The 26,292-nt window shown below is 40.3% G+C and overlaps 2 protein-coding genes across 2 annotated transcripts in view; one reads left to right on the top strand and one right to left on the bottom strand.

Moving 5' to 3' along the window:
* Window positions 1-765, bottom strand: part of CCNT1 (cyclin T1) — a 35,695-nt gene extending 34,930 nt beyond the window's left edge. The window contains exon 1 of the mRNA XM_019724690.3: window positions 509-765. Coding sequence (XP_019580249.1) covers window positions 509-663 — 155 coding nt within the window. The 5' untranslated portion in view covers window positions 664-765. The remainder of the gene's footprint in view (window positions 1-508) is intronic.
* SPMIP11 (sperm microtubule inner protein 11) overlaps window positions 766-26,292 on the top strand; it is a 28,024-nt gene continuing 2,497 nt past the window's right edge. Inside the window, 3 exon segments of the mRNA XM_088799082.1 lie at window positions 766-1,126; window positions 1,129-1,152; window positions 25,859-25,981. Of these exon segments, the coding sequence (XP_088655208.1) occupies window positions 1,033-1,126; window positions 1,129-1,152; window positions 25,859-25,981 (241 nt within the window). The 5' untranslated portion in view covers window positions 766-1,032.

A 26,292-nucleotide genomic window follows, 5' to 3' on the forward strand; every position in this document is an offset into this window, starting at 1 on the left:
AATTCGACAGATTTCTTAAACAGTAAGTGGGAAGAACAGATTTTGAACCAAAGCTGGGCATTAATTCTAGGCCACCCTTCGTAAGACCTTCAGATACTGAATTTCTCAAAAGTCTCTTTGCACGCTAAGTTCAAGAGGCAACCATCAACGATGAAACCTCCACCAGACACCTAGGACATCAGAGGAAAGCAGAATTTCAAAGTCACCAGCACAGGAGATCAGAGTACACTGAAAACGGTCGAAGAAGGGCCAGTTAAAACACAAAGCCTGGAAGGATACGAATTCCCGGAAAGGTTGGTGGCCCCGGTGAGCGAGCGGGAAATTAACTCCGCCTCGCCACCCTCCCGCGGACACTGAACTTCAGCCCGCCCCATCGTAGGCTCCCTCACCTAGACATCTAGCCCCTGCCCACCCTCTTCCCCCTACCATCCCTAACAGAACCTGAGGCCTGGACGCGACAGCAAAGCGGGACTGACTCCAAAGCCAAAGGCCTAGGCCGCAAGGATACACGTAAAGACGTTGCCCCATGTCCTGAAGCAGATTGGCCGCCTGCTGACGATAAGAAAGCTCTTTATCTGCGTCTAGACCAAAACGACGGGATGGGCTATTTTCCAGCTGTTCTCGAGTAAAATACCACCGTTTGTTCTTCCTCTCTTCCTCCATAGTGCTTCAACCAGAAGGCAGCGGCGGAGGCTGCAAGCACTTTCCAGCGTCACTTCAGCGGCGACACACATCCGCTGTGCGGCGGCAACTGCGCCGTGACGAACTTCCGCTAAAGGTGGACGGCTAGGTTGTGACATGCTTCCGCCGAGGCGTATAGTTGAAGGGTCTACTTCCGGAAGGAACCTCGCGACAGCTTGTAGTCGAGTAAACAGCCAGTAAGCGACCAGGAAAGACCTTGGGTCGAGGACGCAGGCGCCAGTCATGTGACCCTTGGGAGGCAGGGTCAGGTTGGAAGTTCTCGTTCAAAACCACGTCTCCTCCCGCGTGAACTGGGCTGAGCATTCCCGCCTTGGGTTAGTGGGTGAGGCAATGTTGGTGGCGGCTGGCGGCGCCCGCCCACGCGCCGCGCCGCGGCTCCTCCGAGAATTTCGTTTTTGGCGGAGGGGGCGATCTAAAATGGGGCAGCGGAGAGCTTGACAGAGAAAATAGGTGAGACTCAAAAACTGAAAAAAGTAATCAAAGAGAGGGGTCCTATCGTGTAGCGTAATGTAAAGCAACTAGAAGGCTCTCACATTGTTGGTAGGGAGTCAGGTAAATTACGCATATGAAAAGCCGGTACGTAGCTAAAGCCTTGAAAGCATTCTTGGCTTCGCCACAGTGGTCCAGTGAAGGAATAAAATGAAATGAATAGTATTAACTTAGTGCTTACCGTGTTCCAGGCACAATACTGGCCCTTAAACATACGATTTCATTTAATCGGCGCAACCTCAAGAGGTAGTAATGTTTTAATCCCTGTTTGCGAACGGGAGAGCTAAAACCGCTCCTTCAGTGTGGAAAGCTTGCACACCACCCTGCACCATCGTGCACATGCACAATTTTGTAAGTTCCCGTCCTCTGTCACGATGTAGCCCAGTCCCAACGCTTGATGGCTGTGTGATCCTGGGCAAGACTTCTCTGTGCCTCTTGTACAATGTAAATGATAACAGTACCTATCTTTTAGGTTGTGGGAAGGATTCTAAATGATTTAACGAGTTACAAGTATATCATAGTAACTTGCACATAGAAAACATTTAGCAGATGTTATAGTAGTTACTACATTATATTAATATTGAGAGCGAGGACAGTGCCTCCTTCATTTTTGTATCCTTAGCACCTACCTAGTACAGTCCTGGCCCTACTAATTAATAAATGTGAAATGCTCAAAATACCCTACAATAAAGAAACTGAGGCTCAGAGAAATTAAGTAGTTTGCCCTACATGCATGGCTTATAAATGTAGATTTTTTTTTAAAAGTCTGATTTTATTCTTTCTATTCCAGCAAACTATATTCTTTTCTGGAACACTAAATTTACCTTGATTAAATTTGGGTCATAGAATCATTTGTTTTTTATAATACGTTGAGTGTCATCATTTCTAGATATGGGTGTCTCCACACAGTAAGTTTGATTATAATTCATTCTCAGAAGCATTTCCTTCCATTTCAGGCCCTCCTCTGCCATATACTGCCTACAGATAGCCTAAGCTCCATGTTAGTCTAGAAAAATTGAGATTCAGGAAGATATAAGTTACTCACATCAAGTTACAACATTTTTTTTTAAAAGTATGATTTCAAACTTCTTCCATCACAGATTTTTTTCTTTTAATAATCATTTTTTTCAGTTATGTAGTCATGTGTGTTATCTTTTAAAAGCCAAAATTATTTCTCCTAGATCCCCTCTTGCCTGTCTCCCTGACCTGTGTTTGGTTCTCCACTTAATCTCATGGATTGATAACTCCATTTTGAATTAGCTATCGTAGCTCAGTATGCCAGTCTTCCAAGAAAAAGTTGTTGTATCTGTAAGGCTTCAGGCAATGCATCTGCAAACCATTGGCTTGTTACCCTGCCATACAGAAGAGGAGGAACTGTGTAAATCAGAGAAAGGAAAGGTTCTTTGATTGAAGATGAAATTATTTAAAAGTAGCGATAACAGCAGTGATAAAATAATTGCTAAACATGAGTTTTTGAGTCAGGGCTGGATTCAAATCCCATCTATTTTTCTTTAACCATCGTAACCATTTATAAGTGTACAATTCAGTAGTATCAACTTATATTCACATTATGCAACAGGTCTTTACAACTTTTTCGTTTTACAAAACAAACTATACCCACTGAACAGCCCTGACATTTCCCCCTCCCCCAGCCCTGACAACCCCATTCCACTTTCTATTCCCACAAGTTAGACTACTTTAGATACTTCATATAAGTGGAATCATGCAGTATTTGTCTTTCTTTGACCAGCTTATTTCACTTAGTATAATATCCTCAAAATTCCCAGATATTCTTTTAACTAGCTGTGTGACCTTAAATGTCATGTCTGCATCCTGACAGAACACCCATCTGGCACATAGTAGGTGTTCAGTACATGTTTATTGTCAATGCTAACCTTCTGGCACATTGCCTTAAGGAACAGTTGACAAAACCTTAAACCAGAGGAATTTTTTTGTTGATAGTTTATATAGGACTCCATTTTCTGTAAATCACACCTAGAAAGCTATTCTTCCTATTCCCTAGACTAATCTAATACAGGATTATACTATATTTCATGGTTTCATCTTATTTTGCATTGTGCTTATGAGTGTCATATTTCAGTCATGTCAAACATTACCATTTACTACTGTTAAAACAATTTCTCCCTACATTCCTATAGTCTCCAAATTAAAATATGAAAAAAGATGGTGTGCTATTCCTAACTATCCCCAACTCCACATTCAGTGATGTCATATTGATATCTTGAAATTGACCATGGTGTGTGTGTTTTTGCCAAACTCGAATCAAGAACCAACCTATGATTGCATTTGACAAACGAGTATAGCTTTGACTGTTGGTTGACATTTTGTTTTGCATTAATAAGATGAAAGTAAAACAATGAGACTTATGTTGGAACTTATTTGTCAGTGATTTGAGCAACATCTTTGCTGAATTGGATAATAGGTTTTGAATACTGGAAGACTATTTCAATCTGTGCTATTGAGAATGTAATGGCTACACACGATACACTTTTAAGCTTAATCTACATAATTAACTTTTCCTCTATCACTTTCTTAATTCTAGATGATCAATAAAACAGATTAAGTCAAGCCTTTGTCTATAGCATTTGCCAGTTTCTATAGTACTATCTCCCAAGCCAATTTCAAGCTACCAATGTGACTGTCACTGATCATGAAATTGGGAAGAGATGAACACACAGTCACATAGTGTTTCCTCCACACAGATACAATTGACAGGGACTTCTGGTTTCCAGTTTGACATGGAAAGAGCTTGGAAGTCATCACTCCTATTCTCACAACCAAGAAAAAAAAAAGCTGAACAAACTGAAAATCAACTACCCTTCCTAGATGCATCAGAGAATTGAGGTGACAGGGCAGACTGCTACCACAAAAACCAGAGAGACAGGCAGAACAGAATCATGGGGATTTCTGAACAGTATTTCTGGGGAGCAGAAAATACTGGAACCAGCCCTTGATAGGGATACTTAAAGGGCAATTAACTAATTGCTAGAAACTGAAATTAGACTAGACTGAGAGATTAAAAACAGTTCTGGGGACCTAGACTTAAGAGGTCCCCCACATTTTTGTGAGTTTTACCTCCAGGAGCCCCACAGGTCTTACTATAAAGATTAAAGAAAAATCTCAACCTTCTGGCAGGTAAAGGGGAAAGGTAGCCATTGTAAAATACACCCAGAGCATTCAGTTCTCAACAAAGGCCTGCCCTCAAGGGAAACTATTTAAAAGCGTAACCAGTGTGAGAAAAAAAACAGCCAACTCCAGCTGCTAACTTTGTTTCACCTAAGGGGAGAAAAAAGACAAATATTTGTGAAGGTCACACACTCCAGGGAAACAAGCTAACTGAAAGACTGAGACCTAATAGGATTCCAGAACACTTTCCCCCATTTTACCAACACATCAGTAGGGCTTTTATGTAACAATGGGATTACATCTGGAAGAACTACAAGCTCAGAGTATTTAAGAAGGAATTTCTAGGGAAGCCCAAAGATAAGGACATCAGAGGAAATTTTAGTCTCTGACACCTACAGCTATAGCAAACTAGAAACAGCCTAACTCCCAGCCAGATAAAGATAAACCTCAGTTGCTTTTACCCAGTATATCATGTCTGACTTTCTAAAAAAAATTTACAAAGCATGCTAAAAGGCAAAATATACAGTCTAAAGAGACAAAGCAAACATCAGAACCAAACTCACATATGGCAGAAGTTTTAGAATTATCAAACTGGGAATTTTAAATAACTATGATTAATATGCTAAGGACTCTAATGGAAAAAGTACACAACATGCAAGAACAGATGAGTAATGTAAGCAGAGAAATGACAACTAAGAATCAAAACAAAATGCTAGAAACAAAAAACTAACAGAAATGAAGAATGCCTTTGATGGGCTTACCAGTAAACTGGACACAACCAAGGCAAGAATCAGTGAATTTAAAAATGGGCCAATAAAAATGTCCCAAAATGAAAAGCAAAGAGAAAAACAGACAATATCCAGACACAAAAGATGTAAAGAACCTCATGAGCATAGATAATAGTAAAGTGTAATAAAATAATTAGGAAGAGAAAAGTTTTTAGTATTTATTACCTTTATTTTTAATATAATGTATTCAATTGTAATTTTACATAATTTAATTTTTAATAATGGCTTGTTTAACATCCAGCTCACAAAACTGCTGAAAATTTAGCAAGTGGCTCTTGAAAGTAAGAACTGGCTCAGCCCACAACTGCTTGAAATAACTTAAAAGACTCGTTGAAAGTACCATATTAAGATTTAAATACTGTTTGCTAAGGTTCCATTATATGCTGAACACTGCTGAAGAGATTTACACACATACCTCATTAATTCTCATAACTATGAAATAGATACCATCGCCACTTTTTTAAATAAAAAAACAGGCTTACTCTACCCAGTCAGGCACCCAGACTATGGCAACACTGAGATTTGAGCCCAGGTCAGTGCCCTTTCTACTCACTGTCTTCTGAAATTTAGAGTATAAAAGACTAGGGCAAGAAAAAGAGTAACTGGCACTTGATTCCTCCATTTTCCTGACGTTATTTAGCCCACTCCCACTCCATCTCTGCCATGAACCCATAAATGCTGTGCCTCCTTAGACAAAGGAAGTGTCAGTCATAGTAATTCTTCAGAACATCACCATGGTTACCAGACGCCACAGTCCAGCGCTCCAGCCTGGACATTCCAGGAGAGGACAGGGAAGGAGCTGAGATGGCCTTCTTCAACCTGTATCTATTGGGATATCAAAATTCCTTTCGGCACAAGAAAAGGGACACAACTGAAGAAACAAGTAAGAGTAATATAGAGTCAAGGGTTAGAAGGGCCACTTCTTAGCCATTTCTTTTCTACTTTGGGTTAGAGATTTATCCCCCAAGATTAACAATTACACTAGTTAAAAGTATGGAATAGGCAGAGTATCCATTCAGGTTCCCTGTCTTATCATTTAATATCCTTATTAAGATACCCAGTTTGTTCAATCAAATAAATGTATTCATTTGCTCACCTAACCAGCATTTGTTAAGTACCAATGATGTGCCAGACTTTCTGTTGTTGACTTGGGTTACAAAGATAGATAGGATAAGGCCTCTGCCATAAAGTGGCTAACTACCAGCTGAAGTATGCAAACAAAAAATTTGCAATATAGTGTATGGTTAACTTAAATATGGAATGCTACGCAACCAAAAAGGAAATACCTGATACTGTCAGATTTGAAATGAGAATAGGAGGATCCTTTAGAGAAGACCTCACACATGAAATGCTCCCAGAGCTGAGTGTTAAAGGATGATCGGAGTTCGCCAAGTAGATAAGAAGGTAATATAGCACAGACAAAGGAATAGAAACTTGAGAGCCATATTAAGTGAACTCCCAAGTCCTTGAGTACAAATAAATGGTCAAGTAGATAGGTGCTGGAAAGCAGTCCTTGAATACTCGTGCTAGGCAGGGGCCAAGAAATTGAAGAATGCTGTTAGCTATGCTAAGCATTTTAACTATAGGGAGCCATTGAAGGATTTTTAGTTGGCAGTGTGTAATTATCAGGTCTGTATTACATCCACAATGCCTAGCAGTACCTCACACATAATACAGGTTTCATAAATATTTGGGGGGTGAATGAATAAGTAAATGATATTGAATGACTAACCAAAACAAGAACTTAGGGGAGGCGTTGTAGGATATGTGACAATTGATTAAAGTCTTTAAAAGATGAATTGTTTAAAAGCACAGACATGGAGGAGAAAGGGTATTCTGGGCTGAATGAAGAATACATGTGAAGGAAATTAAGTATAGACAGGTACTATAGCAAAAGTTATATTGGGGTGAGAGATAGGGGTGAGTGATGGGGTGAGAGAGAAAGTATACAGCACAAAGTTAAGACTGAAAGACTGTGTACGCCTCCATTGGCACTCTCTGTCCTCTTTCTAATTCCATCAAAGAAACTCTGTTTTACATATCCAGCTTCCAAGTAAGACCTGTACAAAGGGTCCGACTCATGGACCCTAGGAATCCCTTAATAGCCTACACCAGCCCTTCCCACTTGCCCTCATCTGGGTTCCAGCATTATGCCATGGGGCCGCTATTGTCTCCAAATAACGAACTCTTCACCCTCTTTCAGAGAAACACACTTGGCCTAACCCACAAATTTCCCTTGTTCTATCCAGGCCAGACCTCTCCTGGCTGCTCCAACCCTGCCTGCCCCTACTAAATGGGACTTCTCCCCATAAGAGAACTAAGCATCAAACCTGGTATTTTCCTGCCCAGTTAGTCACTTATGGACAAGATTTGGTACCAGTCCAAAGAGGCTTGGGTCTCATTTCTGATTACTTTGTAGGCTAGGTAAAAGGAAAGACTTCACTTTATAAAAACTGGAGTCCCCTGTGGGATGACAGGGAAGTATCCTGATATCATCTGCTTACCCAAGTTGCTTTCATTCCAGTGGCAGACTATCAGAGGCAGGAGGCTTGGCCAAACTGTTGGCCTAAAATAATAAGGTTAGAGGAAAGACTGAACATCAAATTTGCCACCCCTAACACCCTGCTTGCTTCCCCTACCCCTTTCCATTTTACACTCTGGTTACCTCTCAGGATTTGGACAGAGCAGGTCCACTTACTAAATTCTAATTAATCCCTAATTCTGTTGGCTCAAGCACTTAATAGCAACTATTTATTTAGTATGTACTATATTCAAGGCATTGTGCTGAGCACTTTACATGCATGATTCCACTTTACATGCATGATTCCACTTTACATGCATGATTCCACTTAATCCTCTCAACATTCCTGTGAGGTGGGTATTACTAGTCCCTTTTTACTAATCAGGAGATAGGCTCAAAGAGGTGAACTTATTTACCCAAAGTCACAGTGATAGAGCCAGAATTTGATTCCAAATCGTCAAACACCTATGCCTCTGCTCATTTTTAAGCAGTTACTTATGGGGACAAATGACACAGATCTGCTGTGAGCAGGCCACTATACAAATGATTGCCTTTCTAGGAAAACCTATTAACCTCTAAACCCTGAAGTTCGAATGTCGGGTGGGCTTTACACAGAGTTATTCAATTCACTGTTCCCCGATAGGTGGTTTTCAAGATGGCCAGGCACCCACCATTCATTGGTGCTGAATGGTAACTTTTTGCTCAGCTAATGGCTAGAATTGTTGACTTGGGGACTCCTTTATGAAGTTGACACCTTGTAACCTTCTCCATAATCCCTGGGCAACTTCCCAAGAGAGTTACAACGTTGTACAACTTCACAGCAGTGTTCTGCAAGCACAGAAAAGAGTAACTGGGTAGGTGCCTTGTGATCTTTTCTTCCTCTCTCATACACACACAGGCATGTGCCGTACAGAATCATCACTGTGTGGGCCAACTATTATATGCAGATACCAAAACAATAGGATTTATCTTCTCTCCTTAAAACTCAAACTTTGCTGGAGTTATTGGTTAAAACTCAATGCCAGGAGTTCAACCATATCTTATTTCTTCGAATAAAACTAGGAAGTTTCATTTCTGGGACAAGAGTTTAGGCAATTAGTTGCCACTGATCCCATCTTTCTGGGAGGCATTTTGAAGTAAAAAATTTGGCCATTGGACCTGGAGTGTGGCTCACCTAATCAATACCCATAAACTCCTAACCACCAACTGGGGATCCCCAGTATAAACCTCCACTAGACATCAGGCTAGCAAGCTTGGATCAATTAGTAACTGTTATATAATGAAAGTTGAATGTAATCACAGTAGAATCTCTCTTATCAGACAAATAGTTGGTTAGTTAATTTAAAGGAAGATTAAATTGAAATTGGGGAATCAAGAAAAGATACATACCTTATATATTTTAGTTTCACTAAACATGTACCTGCATAATTGTATAGTCACCATTTTTTTTGATATACCAGTGTGCCGATTCCATTTCTTTGAAAATGTGTCTACTGATGATTTTTTCCCCTCGATGCATCAAATAAGCAAAATTTCGTATGATTTTTCTCAAATCTTTTTAGTTATCTCCCTCACGTCTAATCAATAGGAATATTTAAAAGTTATCTTTTTACTTCTTTTTCAAACTAATATTAAATGTAAAGGATCGTGTCCAAAAGGTATATAATGAAAAATAAGTGTCCCGGGGCCGGCCCGGTGGCTCAGGCGTTAGAGCTCCATGCTCTTAACTCCGAAGGCTGCCGGTTCGATTCCCACATGGGCCAGTAGGCTCTCAACCACAAGGTTGCCAGTTCAATGCCTCGACTCCCACAAGGGATGGTGGGCAGCACCCCCTGCAACTAAGATTGAACACAGCACCTTGAGCTGAGCTGCCGCTGAGCTCCCTGATGGCTCAGTTGGTTGGAGCCCGTCCTCTCAACCACAAGGTTGCAGGTTCAACTCCCGCAAGGGATGGTGGGCTGCGCCCCCTGCAACTAGCAACGGCAACTGGACCTGGAGCTGAGCTGCGCCCTCCACAACTAAGACTGAAAGGACAACTTGAAGCTGAATGGCACCCTCCACAACTAAGATTGAAAGGACAACAACTTGACATGGGGGAAAAAAAAGTCCTGGAAGTACACACTGTTCCTCAATAAAGTCCTGTTCCCCTTCCCCAATTAAAAAAAAAAAAAATTAAAAAAAAACACATTTAAAAAAAATAAATAAGTGTCCTGCTCCAGCCCTCTCACCTCCACTCTCCAGAGACAATCATTTTCAACTATTTTAGTTGTTTCTCTTGGTACTCACCTTCATACTTCTAAAGAAAATGTTTATATACATGTATCAATTTATCCATTTTTAGTTGTTATAGATTGCCTTCCTTTTATGACAGTTGAGAATATAGCTTTCTTATGCCATACCCTGCACTTCCCCTCTCCCAGCCTAGTTTTTCAGGTATAGTTCTGTCAGTTTTAGGTTTGTGGTAGGCAAAATTCTAAGAATGGCCCTCAATGAACCTTGCCCTCTTATAATCCCCTCCCCTCTGAGTGTGGGTGGAACCTCTGAATATGATGCATAACACTCTAGTGATTGTTACCTTATTTAGAGAAAGGGAGATTATCTAAGTGGGCCTAATTTAACCACACAAGCCCTTTAAAAGCAGAGTGTTTTCTCCAACTAGTGGCAAAAGAGGAACTCAGAGATGAGAAGCATGAGTGGGATTTGATGCATCATTGCTGGCTTTGAAGAACAAGGGGGCCACTTGCCAAGGAATGTGGGTGGCATGTAGGAGCTGGGAGTAGCCTGGCTGACAGCCAGCAAGGCTTCAGTCCTATAACCACAAGAAACTGAATTCTGCCAACAAACTGAATGAGCCTGAAAATGCACTCTTCTGTAGAACCTCCATGTAAGACCACAGCCCAGCCAACATCCTGATTTCAGCTTTGTGAGACTAAGCAGAGAACCCAGTCAAGCCTGCCCAGACTGCTGACTTACAGAATTATAAGATAATAAATGGATATTGTTATAAGCCACCAAATTTGTGGTCATTTGTGATGCAGCAATAGAACACTAATACAAGTTTAAATCAATAGTCTTGCAGTCTTACAGATATGCAAAAATTGTTCACTACTAAGCCAAATAATTTCACTGTGATAACTTTTCCTTTCTTGTTCAACTTTTTCTTTATCCCTAGAGTTAAGAATCACCACCATTTTTTCATTTACCTGGTTCTCCATGTAACTGTTGTTATTTTTTCCCCAAAAAATACTTCAACAATTCTGTCAAATGCCGAGTGATAATGTTTTTCCAATCACTCAAAACACAACAGATAATCTATCAATTCTATTTTTTCCAAACCCACTCTAGTCTGGACTGTTCACTCTCTAAGCCTGGTACTAGCTCTTGTCCTGGAACTTGCTTTTGCCCCTCTCCAAGGTTTTATTCCCTGTTTCCTGGAACGCATGTTTTCTTTCTTGGTTTACTCCCTCGCTTTCCTGGAATATATCCTCAAATAGCTTTCTAAGAATATGTAGGAAGTATATTTTTTGAGTCCAGAATGGTTTTATTTTACCCTCACACTTGTTTGTCAGTTTTCTGGATATGGAATTCTAGGTTGAAAATCATTTTCTGAGAATTTTGAACGTATGTCTTTATTGGCTTCTGGCTTCCAGTTGGATTCCTTTGTGTGAGATTTATTTCACTCTGGAAGCTTTTAATTTTTTTTTGTTCCCTAGTGTTCTGATATTTCATAATGATGGAACTTGCTATAGGTCTTTTTTCATTCATTGTGGTAGACAATCCAGGAGCTTTTTCAATCTGGAAATTTGTACCCTTCATTTCTGAGAAAATTAATTTTATTAGTTCTTTATTAATTTAATTTATTCTCTATTTTCTCTCTTCTCTCTTTTTTTTGAACTTCCATTTGTCAGCTATAAAACCTCCTGACTTGATCCTCTAACTTATTCATCTTTCTCTATATTTTCTTTGAGTTTTTAAATTTTTACTTTTTGGGAGATTCTTCAATTTTATCTTCCAACCTTCTGTGTTGATTATCTATTGCTGTGTAACAAATTACCCTAAAACACAGAGACTTAAAACGACAAGCATTTACTACCTCACAGTTTCTGTGAATCGGAATCCAGGAGCAGTTTCACGAGGTGGTTCTGGCTCAGGACTTCTCCTGTGGTTGCAGGCGGCCTGCCAGCAAGGGCTGCAGTCATCCGGTGGCTGAAGACCTCGGTTCCCCTCCTGCTGTTGACACAACACTTCAGTTTTTTACCACATGGGCCTTCCCATAAGCTGCCAGAGTGTTCTCACCCGGCGCTGACTTTCCTCAAAGCAAGTGATCTGAGAAAGAGAGAAGGAAGCCACAATGCCTTTTTATGACCTAGTCTCAAAAGTGACTGTCACTTCCACTTTATTCTATTTGTTAGAAAAGAGTTACTAAATCCAGCCCACACACAAGGGGAGGGGAAATAAGCTCTACTTCTTGGAAGGAATATCAAAGAAGTCATGGACATATGTGAAAACCGCCCCACCTTTATATCAGAACATTTTATTTTGGTTACTGTATTTTTAATTTCCAATGCCATTTTTGGTCCTCTGCTTTCCTTTTCCATATTTTCTCTCTTTTCTTCGTGGATATTATACTTTAAGTTCCGTTCTGTTCCCTACATTAGCTCTGTCTCCTCAGGGTCCTTTTTCCTCTGAGTTTATTTTGGTCTCTATTTTTCTCATTGATGACTAGCGTTAAATAACTGGTGATCGTTGGGTCTCTGTTATAACTTAAGAGGGAGCAACGAAAACGCTGACTAGAAGCCTGTTGGGGGAGTTACCCACTGTAGGCTGCACTGGGAGCTTTTCTCTGGATCTCTACAATTTCTCCAGGGAAGAATTGTATAATTACTTCTCTGGGAGTTGGCTATATGCTTGTCTACTAGCATACTGGGACCAGGACAGGAGAAAGGGGGTATCAAGAGTCTCACCTTTGAGGATCTTGATAACCATCAGACTTTTAGTCCTGCACCATATGCCAGCCCTCTCAGTGAATCCTGTCCAGGAATGCGGTGCCTTTTAGATTCAGTTCCTCCAAAGAAGACTCTCTTCTCCAGTTTTATTATGATATAGTGGACATATAACATTGTGTAAGTTTAAGGTGTACAGCATGTTGATTTCATACAATTATACTATACTGCGAACTGATTACAACCATAACCTTAGCTAATAGCTCCATCACATCACATAATTACCATTTCTTTTTTGTGGTCAGACCATTTAAGATCCATTCTCTTAGCACCTTTCAAGTATATTATACGGTATTATTGATTATAATAATTAGATCTCCAGCAATTATTCATCTTATAGCTGGATGTTTATACCCTTTGACCAACATCTTCCCATTCTCCCCAACTCCCAGCACCATTCTACGTCTTGTTTCTATGAGTTTAGCTTTTTTAGATTCCACATATAAGTGGGATCATACAGATTTGTCTTACTCTGCCTTAATTTTTCTCACTTAGCATAATGCCCTCAAGGTCCATCCATGTTGTTGCAAATGGCAAGATTTCCTTCTTTTATCATGGCTGAATAATATTCCACTGTGTATGTGTGTGTGTGTGTATATATACCACATCTTCTTTGTCAATTCGTCCATGACAGACACTTAGGTTTCCATATCTTAGTGATTGTGAATAATGCTGCAATGAACATGCGAGTGAAGATATCTCTTTGAGATCCTGTTTTCATTTTCTTTGGATGGATACCCAGAAGTGGGACTGCTGGACAGAGAAATCTTTCATCTCCTTGTTGGGACAGGGTGGTTTGCCTGGTTGTGCCACATGCTCTGTAGACAGTTTTCAGTGACCACCTTCCTATTCTCAGACCTATTCTTTACTCCCACCTTTTGTGGTACCCGTGACATTCTAAGCCTCTCAGGTGAATTAGCTCAATTCTAGATGTATCCTCCACTTCAGAAACTTAAATTAGAACTTTTCCATCTTGATAGGTTAGTTACCACCCCTCTATCCACTTTCCACTTTCCAAACGATATTTCCACTGAAATATATCTTGCTCTTTTTGCCCTTGGTTAATGCCACTATTCCACCATTGTTATTTTGATGTCATTTAGCAAATTTACGGAATTTGTTTAGGAAATAAGTTTATATGATCAATTAATTATTTTAAAAACTTTTTTGGTAATATAATTGTAAAATTATAGAAAAGTTTTAAGACTAGTACAAAGAAATTCCCTATACTCTCTACCCAAATTAGTCACTTATTGATATTTGGCCACATTTGCTTTCCCTCTGTCTGTCTGTCTGTCTCTCTCTCTCTCTCTCTGTGTCTCTATCTCTGTCTCTCTCTATATATATTTTTTCTCAACTACCTGAGAATAAATTGCTTCTTATTATATCCGATTATATTTTAGTTTGTATTTCCTAAGAATAAGAACATTTCCTTAGATAACAACCCACAATATAGGTATCAAACTTAGCACATTTTAACACCAATACAATACTGTTATCTAATTAGCTATAGTCTATATTCCAGTTTTGTTAATTGTCCCATTAATGTCCTTTACAGCAAAAATTTTCCTTCCAGGATGCAATTAAAGATCAAGCATTGCACTTACTTAGCATGCCTCTTTAGTCACTTTTAATCTGGAAAAATTCCTCTGCCTTCCTTTGTGTTTTATGACATTGACATCTTAATAGTATGGGCAAGACATTTTGTAGAATTTTCCTTAATTTGGATTTATCTGAGGTTTCTCATGTTTAGATTAGGTTTAAATATTTTTGTAAGAAATAAGCAATATTATGTCTTCAGTACATCACATCAGGAGGCTCATGATGACATTTTATCCAATTATTGGTGATACTAACTTTGACCATTTGATGAAGGTGGTGTTTGCCAGTCTTCTCCACTGTCAAGTTCCTGTTTTTGTTTTGTAATTAGTAATAATTTCCAGGAAAACACTTTGAAAAAATGTAAATACGCTATTCTTCTTATACCCACTAGTTTTAGCATCTATTGATGGGTCTGCATGAATCAGTTATTTCTATAATAGTTGCAAAATGGTGACTTTCTAACATCCATTTTAACTTAAAGTTTACAGTAGTTTTTAAAGATTTATTGAAGTTTTCCAAAATATTTAACTGAGTTTTTATAAAAACCACTGTTCTTTTTGTTTCTTTAACACATATTCCATTAGTTTAAATATTATTTCATTAAAGTACAAAATTGCAATCAAAAAGTAAAACCAGCATAAATTATTTGGAGAAGAAAAACAACTGGCTCTTGATAAGCATACGATTCAACTTGCTCAAGCAGAAGTATGCAGGTAGCTACAGAGTAGCTCTCCGCTGCAACTGGAGTATTGCAGGCATCTGTTAATATTTCACAGCAAATGGAGAACATTAATCAATCCAGCAAACCTATTAAATGGAGCTTCTGCAGGAGGTTTCTACTGTAAATAATATTGAGCTATTCATATTTAATGTTCTAAAATACATCAAGAAACTACAGCATCTTAAAGAATTATTAATAAAAACTTAGATATACTTGTCCTTGACCACGCTGGAGATTCCTGAATGTTTGCCAAATTTACTATGTGAATTGGGATGTAGGAGAGGGATAAATGTGAGATCACTTTCTAGACGCAATTTAGACTCTCATAATTCCTTGTGCTGAAATATCACCCAAGGATAATGGTACCTGGCAGAAATTGAAAAGATATCCTAAAATTCATATGGAAATGCACAGGACCCAGAATAACCAAAGCAATCTTGAAGAATAACATTGTTGAAAGACACACTTCCCAATTTCAAATCTTCTACAAAGTACAGTAATCAAGATAGTATGCTACTGGTTATAGATCAATGGAATAGAATTGAGAATCCAAAAATAAATGCTTACATCTATGGTGAATTAATTTTCAACAAGAGTTTCAAGACAATTCAATGGGAAAGAACAGCCTTTTCAACAAATAGTACTACATAAACTGAATATTGACATGCAAAAGAATGAAACCGGACCTCACCTTATACCATATACAAAAATTAACTCAAAATCATAGACATAAATGTAAGAGCTAAAACTTTAAAACTCTTAGAAGAAAAATTTTAATAACTTTGGATTAGGCAATGGTTTCTAACATATGACACAAAAAACATAAGCAACAGACTGAAAGCTAGATGAATTGGATTTCATCAAAATTTAAAAAGTTTTTTAATGTTTGGATTATAAAACAAATTTAAAATAAATATGTATAAACTCTTATTAAATCAATAATCATAAGAGAAATTAAAGTTGTTAAACAGTTGCATGAAACAAGGCTGTGGGCCCAGATAATTTTGATAGGAAATTTTTTCAAAAATTTCAGACACAGATAATTCCACTCTTAAAACCACAGAAAACAATGTAAATAATTGATTAATTTTATAAAACTTACACAAAACTGATAAAATGACAAAACAATACAGAATATAGTACAAAAGAGGAACCTACAGACCAATGTAAATATAAATGGACAAATCCTACCAGCAGGTTTAAGAATATATTAAAGACAATCATCTACCATCAAGTATGTTTATTCCAGGAATACAATGATGACAATATTAGGGAATACATTAATAAAATATATCACATCTATATGTCAAATTAAAAAGATACATACATGGGCAGCCAGTTTGCTCAGTGGTTAGAGCGCAGCGCTCATAACACCAGGGTCACCGGTTCAATTCCCACATGGGCCAGTGACCTGTGCCCTCCACAGCTGGATTAAAAACAATGACTTGACATGGAGCTGATGGGTCCTGGAAAAACACACTGTTCTCCAATATTCCCCAATAAGAAAAAAACAAAAAGATACATACAGCGCTCTCACTAGAAATTAAAAAGGCATTTGATATTTTTAAAAATACTTTGTAAAATAAAAGGATATTCCTTACCATAATAAAGACCTCCCACCTTATATCATACACAAAAATAAATTCCAGATGGATTAAAAAGCTAAACATATAAAACAAAACTACAGAAATATTAGAGGAAAATATAGAATATTTTTAGAATCAGGGTGGCTTTGGATAACTTTCCCTATAGAACATAAAGCCCAGAAGCCTAATAGAAAAGATTGACAATGTTTACTAAGTGAAAAATTATAAATTGTATATCAGAAGACATCATAAAGTTAAAAGGCAAGATACTGAGAGAAAATATTTGCCATATATAGATGTGTGTATGTGTTTAAACACACACATATACAGAGGGTGCCAAAAAAAGTATACACATTTTAAGAAAGAAAAAAACTGTATTAAAATTGTACTACAATGAATGACACTAGCATTCATTTGATTAACGCCATCTTTTGAGCAAATGTCATACAACACATTGCTACCATTGAACTTCTAAAAATTCCATTGAACTTCTAAAAGTAATATGTAGATAACATCTCTTAAAATGTGTACATTTTTTGCACCCTCTGTATATATTCATATGTATAATTCATATATATATAATCAGAATATATAAAAAGCTCCTAAATAAGACACCAATCCAGACTCCCCTCCTCATCCAACATCAGATGTTTATTTATTGGGAACCGATTGTGACAGGCACCGAGTTAGGCACTGGAAATACAACAGTGATTAACAGAAATAAATAAGTAAATAAACAAGATCTTCACAGATTGTATTGTAACAAGTGCTGGGAAGGAAATGAGGGGGCAAGACAATAAATCAGAAGTTACAAATTGCTGGCCAGAGGGCTAGATACAGCCTGCAGAGTGCTTTTTTTAAATTTTGGGCCAATATTTAAAAATCAGAATATTTTTTATGTAACACCCACACTTTTGACTTCTCTTTAAAAATTAGAACTGACCACACTGGCCCTAAATACCCAGAGGACCACAAACAGCCAGAGCAAAGTAGCAGTTGCCTCTTTAGGTGGGACAGCTTTCTTACTCAGTTTGCTTTACTCATTATCATCTTCCTGGCTCTTATTGGCAATTGAGTTTGCCGATCACCATGATGGAGAGCAACTTGGGAAGGCCCACTTTAGACAGAGTGATCAAGGAGGTAATATTTGAGCAACACCCTGAAGAATGAGAACAAGCCAGCCATGTGTCGCACTGAGGCAAGAGCTTCACCTTCATAAGAGCACATTTCAAAATCTAGAAGCAGTTCAAGGCCAAAACTATAGTGAATCACCTCTACCTCCCCTTTTGATCCCAGACTGCTTCCACTGCATCCCAACCAGAAGCCTATAATTCATTCCCACTTGGACAAGCCATTTAATTGTGCACACCTGAAATATCTGTGTACTCTGCCCATCATCTGTGACCTCATAACAAAAAGAACCTTAGAACAATATTTCTGATCCTACGCTTTCCACAAAGACATTCAGGCAACTTGGTTACCCTCTGCCAAGTTTGTCTTCAACCACGTCATTCAGACTTCCACCTGAAAATTCCATTCAACAGGAATGAGGAACATAATGGGGACCTTGTCTCCTACCTTTTTATTACTTTGGAACTGGTTTGGGAAATTCACAAGGAGGGTGGGAAGATTATGGAAAAAAGACAGCATTCTCTTTGGCTCCTAGCAAGCCACATCCACCTTGCTTACCCCGGCCTTCCTAATCCCAATTTCTATATTTATTAACAAGGAACCCACAGTTCCTGACTCTATATTCAACCTTAGTTCCACAGCCCAAATGATCTTGCAAAACTCTTATTTGTCATCCATGCTTGTCTTCAGAATGATGCTTGGTCCCGTTCTCTTTCTGGCTGGTTTCACCTTGTTAACACATTCACTCAAGTGATTTGACCCTTTTCTGTCTACAGCACTGGCACTTCCACCTGTTCTCCATGCTAAGATCAAGCACATTCTTACCTGGCCCCTCAGCAAAAGCTTTACCAGCAACCATAAAATGAACCTGTTAATATTAACACTTTTCATTATTAACACTCTTACTATAATGATATTTTTAAGTCATTTACAATTTTTCTTTGAAAGAAGATAAGCATTTTTTTTCTTCTAGTAGGTGTGAGTGTATTAACATTTGACTCAAAAAAGCCCACTCAAGCTTTCCTTATTATAGTCATAATGAAAACTCACAGAGGTGAGTCAGCACATGTAACCAAATATTCTGCCATTCCCGCCTCCTTCCTTTCTTTTTCCCCTGATCAAGAACCAAAATAGAAAAACCAAAATAGGAGAACTGGGGTGTGGGGAGCGTACTCTCTCTGGTCTATCCTCGGCTTCAGAAACTCAGTTTTATCAGGGACCCAAAGTTGTTCAGATTCAGGGGCTAAATCACACTAAGCGAATTCAGAATGCCTCCGTTTTCTCACCTGTAAATGGAGATAATAATGCCTTTCTTATAGATGTGTTGTGGAGATTAAATAAAGTAATGTATGTAATACACCTATGACCTAGCACATAAAACTGTACAACAGATGATTGGAAGAAAAGTTATAAACCATAATATATAAGTTACTATTCACATGTGGAATATATACCTATCCTATGACTGGAATATCTTTGTCTAATTCTCCAGACAACTTGCCAGGATAAACCTGGAAAGCAATATTTTTAACCATAAGATTCCTTGAGAAGCAAACTATGCTGGCTGGCTTCAAAGGATATTTCATCCAGGCCCTGAAGAGCCTGGTCACTACAGCTGCCCACAGAAGAGCACCCCTGACCAGTGCCCAGAACTCTCATGTCCACCGATGAGTAGATTCCTGCCCATCCCAGATTCACCCTTCCCGATCCTAACATGGGTGGCCCCTGCAGGTTCAGCCCAGCTTCCAGAGTTAGTTCACCTTATGCCCTGGTCTCTTGAGTACCTAAGCTTTCCCTTCTCTATCCTGCCCAGGGGAGCATGGCCCTCTATCTGTCCTTTCTTTTGCTGAATCTCTCACCACCTGCTTTAAACGCTGCTTTCCCATCTACTCTCAGCTTCTTACCTGGACACTTCCCTTGGTCCAGGAGTGTTTTGGTGCTGATTTCAGACAAATTCCTGCTTATCTGGCCCTTTTCTGAGACAACTCCCTCACCTGGTTATATGAAAACCTCAGGTCAAACCAGACCGCATCATAACACTCAGGACCTTGCTCACTGACAGGAGTTTCAGAGGCAAATCAATTTGGAGGGGAGGGGACAGGAAAGATTGTGCTTGTTCTTGTCTTAAGACAAATGACTGCCAGATTCTCCAGCAACTGCCCTCTAGCCACAGACACAATGACCTCCAAGCTCTGCACATCCAAAGGGGCTCATGCCATCTCCCTCCACTGCTGCCTTTATTATTCCTCTTCCCAGAGGAATTCACTAACTAGTCCTCAGAGTTGTTCTCACTTCCATGCTGCAAATGAATCTCTTCAAAGAAAAAGTCTAGAGTCTTTGTAAAAAGTGAGCACATCTGACGTGCATTACCGTTTTCTGCATCCTGTCAGAGGATGTAATAGATGGTTTTCCCCACCCTGGCTGGAATGTCCTCTGCCTGATCACTAGGTGTCCCAACCTCTCTCTGAGCTGCCTGTTGACGGTGACTCACTCACCTGTTAGAAGACAGCCAGGAATGCCATCCTTAGTCTCCAGCAGAGGGCACTGTAGTCCTGGCTTTTCAAACAGGAGCAAGAATTCAGCCAAGCATGAATTGGCCAAAGCCTCTGAGATTCTATGCCTTTCCAAATGGATAGAACTACTGTAGTTATAAAAATGTATCTTAGAAACCCATATGTTGTATAGGTACTAAAGACCACCATCCCCTAGCCACCTAAAACTAGAGGGGAGAAGTTACTAAAGCTACTCATAGCTACAATCCGCCAAAGCCTAGGGAGTGGGCACATTCAAAGTGGGGTGACTGTACTGCAGCAGACAGGCCATTTTTCCCACAGGGCTCAGCCTCTCCCCATTGGTCTTCCGCACTGGGACTGGTCCAATCAATTGCACAGTGTCCACCAAGTTCCAGTCCGCTCTGCTCCCCCGATGCTGGCCTAGAAAATGACATCCCACATTTCATGGGAACTCAGGGAGCCAGGATTCTTCTGCCTGTGGATCACGGTAAAGATATCATGTCCCCCACCCAACTCAAGTCTGATCTAGAGTGAGCAGACACACTTGACAGAACCCCCACTGAGCTGTAACAAGGAAGCCCATCAAGAGGCTAGTCCAGGGCCGGCCCGGTGGCTCAGGCGGTTAGAGCTCCGTGCTCCTAATTCCGAAGGCTGCCGATTTGATTCCCACATGGGCCAGTGGGCTCTCAATCACAAGGTTGCCAGTTCGACTCCCGCAAGGGATGGTGGGCTGAGCTCCCTGCAACTAGCAACGGCAACTGGACCTGGAGCTGAGCTGCGCCCTCCACAACTAAGATTGAAAGGATAAAAACTTGACTTGGAATAAAATCCTGGAAGTACACACTGTTCCGCAATAAAGTCCTGTTCTCCTTCCCCAATAAAATCTTTAAAAAAAAAAAAGAAAAAAAGAGGCTAGTCCATGTTTTCCCTTAGTCTTTGGTCTCTCCTGGATGTTCTGATTAGATTATTTCAAGAGCCAGTCTGGTGTGGTGGTTAACAGTGTAGGCTCTGGAGCCAAACTGATTGGGTTAAACTCATGTCTGCCATATGCTAGTTATGTGACATTGGGAAAATTACTAAACTTCTCTGGGCCTCTGTTTCCCCGTATTTAAAATAAGATAATCATAGTACCTACCTTTCATAGTTGTGCCGAGCTCATCCACTAAGTATTAGCTCTTTTCGCTGTAGTTATCTCCAGAAGATCCATGAAGTCCATTTTACGTCCTCTGTTATCTCATGCCCCATCTGCTTCCCCTGTGTTCAGGGTCCTGAACAAGTGCACCACTTTGAGGAAGAAATGTTTGGACATGGAGGTGAAGAAACTCCCCCACATGTGAAATATGCCCTGAGGATTGGGCTCATGCACCTGTCCACTTCCTCCCAAAGCGCTGGCAATTTCTTTGTGTCAAGAAAGACAATAAGTGCAAGATAGCCTTCCAAACACACGTCAGCCAATTTCAATCCATCTTAATGCCCCAGCCAATCGAAAGGGATCAATGCCCAGCATTGGGTATGACCTCCTGGACAGGAGTCATTTTTTATGTATGATACCACAACATTTCTCTAAGCTGATCTTGTATGATTTTCTAGTCAGGGTGGTATTACTCTGCTAGCGGTGACACCAAGTTCAAGACAACTGCAAATAACTTGTGTTAGGTATCATCACCGCTATGTACTAAGCATCTGGAACAGGCAGGCAAGTGCCCTAACCTGGCAGTCAGAATTCTGGGAGCCGCTGAAGCAGATGCAGTCTGAAAATTCTTCAACCTGAAAATATTGTGGCCTATCAGCCCCAGTTTCAACTAAGACACAATGGGCAGATTTGGGATGACCTAGTGGCCCTGGGAAGACTATAATATCGAGAAATCTGCAACGTTAATTTGAGTAAGTGTAAGATCCACCTAAGTTCTTTTGCACCATCCCAGATGTTCTTCACAGTCCATTCAAAGCATTAAATGGAACTATGGCAACTCCCAATTTATGGCCCAATTCTAAAAGAAGCTGTCCAGGGCACTTCATATCTATTTACCCCCCAAAACCATATGGAACATGGTATTAACTGGGCAAATGAAGAACCTCTGTTGTACCATCCAGCAACAAAATGATGGATTCTACTCCTTTGCCACAGCTCCTTGCATCCCTCTACCCAAAACATGCCCTTTCACAGAGGCTGTGGCATGATTCTTACCTACCTCCTCACTACCCATCACCTCAGGTACTTTCAAACCAGAAAGCTTGGGAAAGCTATGGTTACCAAAAATATCTTCCAGCTTGCCAAACACTGATGTAAGGAGTATGCTAACCGGTGCTTGATTCAGGAGGAAGCCATCCTAGTGGGTGATACTGTCTAGCCACCTCCAAGCACATAGCGACCATCCATATGGGAAGCCAGGAACCTGCTACTTAGAAACTGTGATAATAGAGAAGATCGTCTGGCTGTACCCTTAAGGACAATCAGTCTGAGCCTCACGACCAGAAAACGAGCTCCCACTGTCACATGCATTCAGACCAATAAATCTGCACAGTCCAGATCCCACTGCCCACTAGGAATATGTGCCTGCTTTCTCCTCAGTCTACATCTACTTGACCACGAACACTCTGCCTGAAGTCAAACAACTGAACTCAAATGACACTGCCTCCAGGAACTAGCCGATCTCATTGCTGCAACCTGTGCTGAAGGACAGATCAGCCCCCTTGTTCCAGCCAGGCTTCCAGAACTCTATACTCTGTTGCCTCTCCAAGGCCTCAACTGTCTGGAGAGGGAAAGGATTCAAATAGTGCCTTCTCACTCTGGCAGGGTCATTATCTCAGAATATTAAAGAAGATTTCCGTTGGAGTGCAAAATGGAGGGAGGAGGGACAGAGCTGGTGAATGAGTGGGACCAAGCCAGGAAGAAGGGGAAAAGCTGGAGCTGAGGAAGAAACTCCAGAAAAGAAATGGCATCTTCATTCTCCATCAGAGGTGAGGCAGTGATCACAACCATTTCCAGAGAGAACAACCAACTTTCATCTAGTTCCTGACAGCTCAGGATTTGGAGATACAAGCCAAATCCTATTTAAGCAGAACATGAATTTATTTAAAGAATATTGGTGGGATTACACCAAACAAAAAAGCCTCTGCATAGCAAATGAACAACAAAATGAAAAGACAACCTACAGATGGGACAAAATATTTGCAAACCATGTGTTTGATAAAGGGTTAATGTTCAAATGTATAACAAGACCTCTTATAACTCAATAGCAAAAAAAAAATTTTTTTTTATTAAAAAGTAGGCAAAGGAACTGGAAGACATTTCTCCAAAGAAAACACACAAATGGCCAACAGACGTATGAAAAGATGCTCAACATCACTAATCATCAGGGAAATGCAAATTAAAACCACAATAAGATATCGCCTCACACATGTTAAAGTGGCTATTATCAAAAACAAAACAAAGCAAAAGATAACAAGGGGTGGTTGTTGAAGATGTGGAGAAAAGGGAACTCGTGTATACTGTCGGTGGGAATGTAAATTGGTGCAGCCACTATGGAAAACGGTATGGAAGTTTCTCCAAAAATTAAAAATAGAACTTCCTTATGATCCAGCAATTCCATTTCTGTGTATATACTCAAAGGAATTGAAATCAGTATCTCAAACTGATATCTGTACTTTCATGTGCATTGCAGCATCATTCTCAATAACCAAGATATGGAAGCAACATAAACATCCATAACACATGACTGGATAAAGAAAATGTGGTATATGTATACAGTGGAACATTATTCAGCTTAAAAAAAAAAAGGAAATCCTACCATTTGCAACATGAACCTGAAGACATTATGCTAAGTGAAATAAGCCAGACACAGAAAGACAAATACCAAATACTACATGATACCACTTATATGAGGAACCAAATATAACCAAACTCATAGAGGCAGAGAATAGAATGCCGGTGGCCAGAGGCTTGGCGGGAGGGGATAACGGGGGGGGGGGGGGGGGGGTATTAGTCAAAAGATACAAGTTTCAGATGAATAAGTCCTGGAGATCTACTGTACAGCGTAGAGCCTATAGTTAATACTGTATTATATACTTAAAGATTTGCTAAGAGGTTAAATCTTATGTTAAATGTTCTTATCACAAAATAATAACAAAAAGAGGGTGGGGTGAAATCTTTGGAAGGGATGGATATGTTTATGGCATAGATTATGGTGATGGTTTCACAGGTGTGTACTTATCTCCAAACTCATTAAGTTGTATAGTATGTTAAATATGTACAACTTTTTATATGTCAGTTATACAATAGTTTTAAAAAATATTGGGAAGCACATAAAAGCTGTAGAGAGAACAGAGAACCAAGCTTGGTGGACAGTTACCAGAAACAACGTTCAGAACCATGCCACAGACCTGGCCGGCATGCAGCATGCACTGCGGTGGTGGGCACTGCTCGCACAAAGGACGCTGGGCCCTGGGTGCTGCTACCAGAAACAAGTGCATCTTCACTGCCGCAACTTCCCATCAGCAGAAAAAAGCTTTACACGTCCCTGCTTCTTTGCAACCTCATCTTTGACTCAAAATCTGGAACCGATGTGTTGACTGACATACCCCAAACTCTTTGCCCACGCCCTGGCTGCAAGAGAGGCTGAGTACCTTAGTCTGTTCGGGCTGCCAGAACAAATACTATAGACTGGGAGGCTTATGAACAACAGAGATGTATTTCTCACAGTTCTGGAGGCTGAAATCCAAGCTCAGGATGCCGGCATGGTTAGGTGAGGGCCCTCCACCAGGTCACAGATTTCTCTTTATGGCAGAAGGCGCAAGGGAGCGCTCTCTCAGGCTTCTTTTATACGGGCACTGATCCCATTCATGAGGGCTTTGCCCTCATGACCTAATCACCTCCCAAAGTCCCCACCTCCAAACACCATCACCTTGGTCATTAAGTTTTCAGCATGAATTTTGGGGAGGACACAAACATTCAGACCATAGCACTGGGTAAGGAAGATCTGTCTCAGCCTAGTGATATATAGGTTTTGCCTCAGAGGGGCTTCCCAAACGCTCATAAGAATACTAGGTCTACACTATACTGCTTAGCTCTACCCCACCCTACCCTCCCTTACTCTACATTAGCCCCATCCCGTCTCTCTGCACTTTACCTAGCATAATCAGGCTCCAAATCAATAGCAAGCTCTGAGCCCTCTCTAATGCTTCTAACACTTGCTATCTTGCTGCCTGAAACACTCTCCCTGGTACTACCATGTCCCACAAACTCCTCCTTATCCTCCAAGACTTAGCTCAAACATAACTTCCCCTATTAGACCAATTAAGGCTCTGCAAATATGCCAGTCCCAGGAAAGGAGTGTCCATCCATATAAGGGGCCTTTTCCACCTGCACTCATCCTGAGTATCTGTCAATATCTTGATTCCAGCAGGCCACACAAAATCCAGCAGTCAGGGAGGAGCAAGAGTGGTGAAGGACATCTCATCCTCACTGGGTTCTCCCTCCCTCCCCTCTGTGCCGGGCATTGTGATCTGACCCCTGGGATCCCAAGAATCGAGAATCAGATGTGAGTGGCTAAGAGAGATCCCTGTCACGTTCTTGGTTAGCACGGAGAATAGAGACTCAGAGAATCAAACAGCCCCATTTGCCAAGTACTTACCGAAATTCTGCTCTCGTTTCAGACCAGAAGGAACTGGTGCCCACTAGGCTTCCCCCGATAACCTCAGAAGATGGGAATTATTCCGTGCACCAGAATAGCCACAAGAGGTACCATGAAGCTGTACGGAAGGTGTTGTTAAAGACATGTAAGTATCTTGGAGTGGGCACCTTGCTAGGGGCAAAGTAGGTATGTCTGAGTTCCTAAAGAACGGCTGGGATGAGGTGGGGCAGGGTTATAGGGCAGGAAATAAAAGCCAAGAAGGGACTGAGAAGATGAGGGACAAAGTGGACCTGGATGGTGGAGTGAGCAAGGTAAAATAAAAATTGAATCAGACATGGAAGCGGAAGATTAGGTTTGAGTCCTAGTTTTGCCTCTTTTAAATGTCTCACATAGAGTGGTCACTTACCTTTATTAACATGCTTTCTCATTCATTAAAAAACAAAACAAGAAACAGAA

The sequence above is a fragment of the Rhinolophus sinicus genome, chromosome 1 (genome assembly GCF_057876585.1).
Source record: "Rhinolophus sinicus isolate RSI-liver-muscle chromosome 1, RSI-T2T, whole genome shotgun sequence".
Lineage (NCBI taxonomy): Eukaryota > Metazoa > Chordata > Mammalia > Chiroptera > Rhinolophidae > Rhinolophus > Rhinolophus sinicus.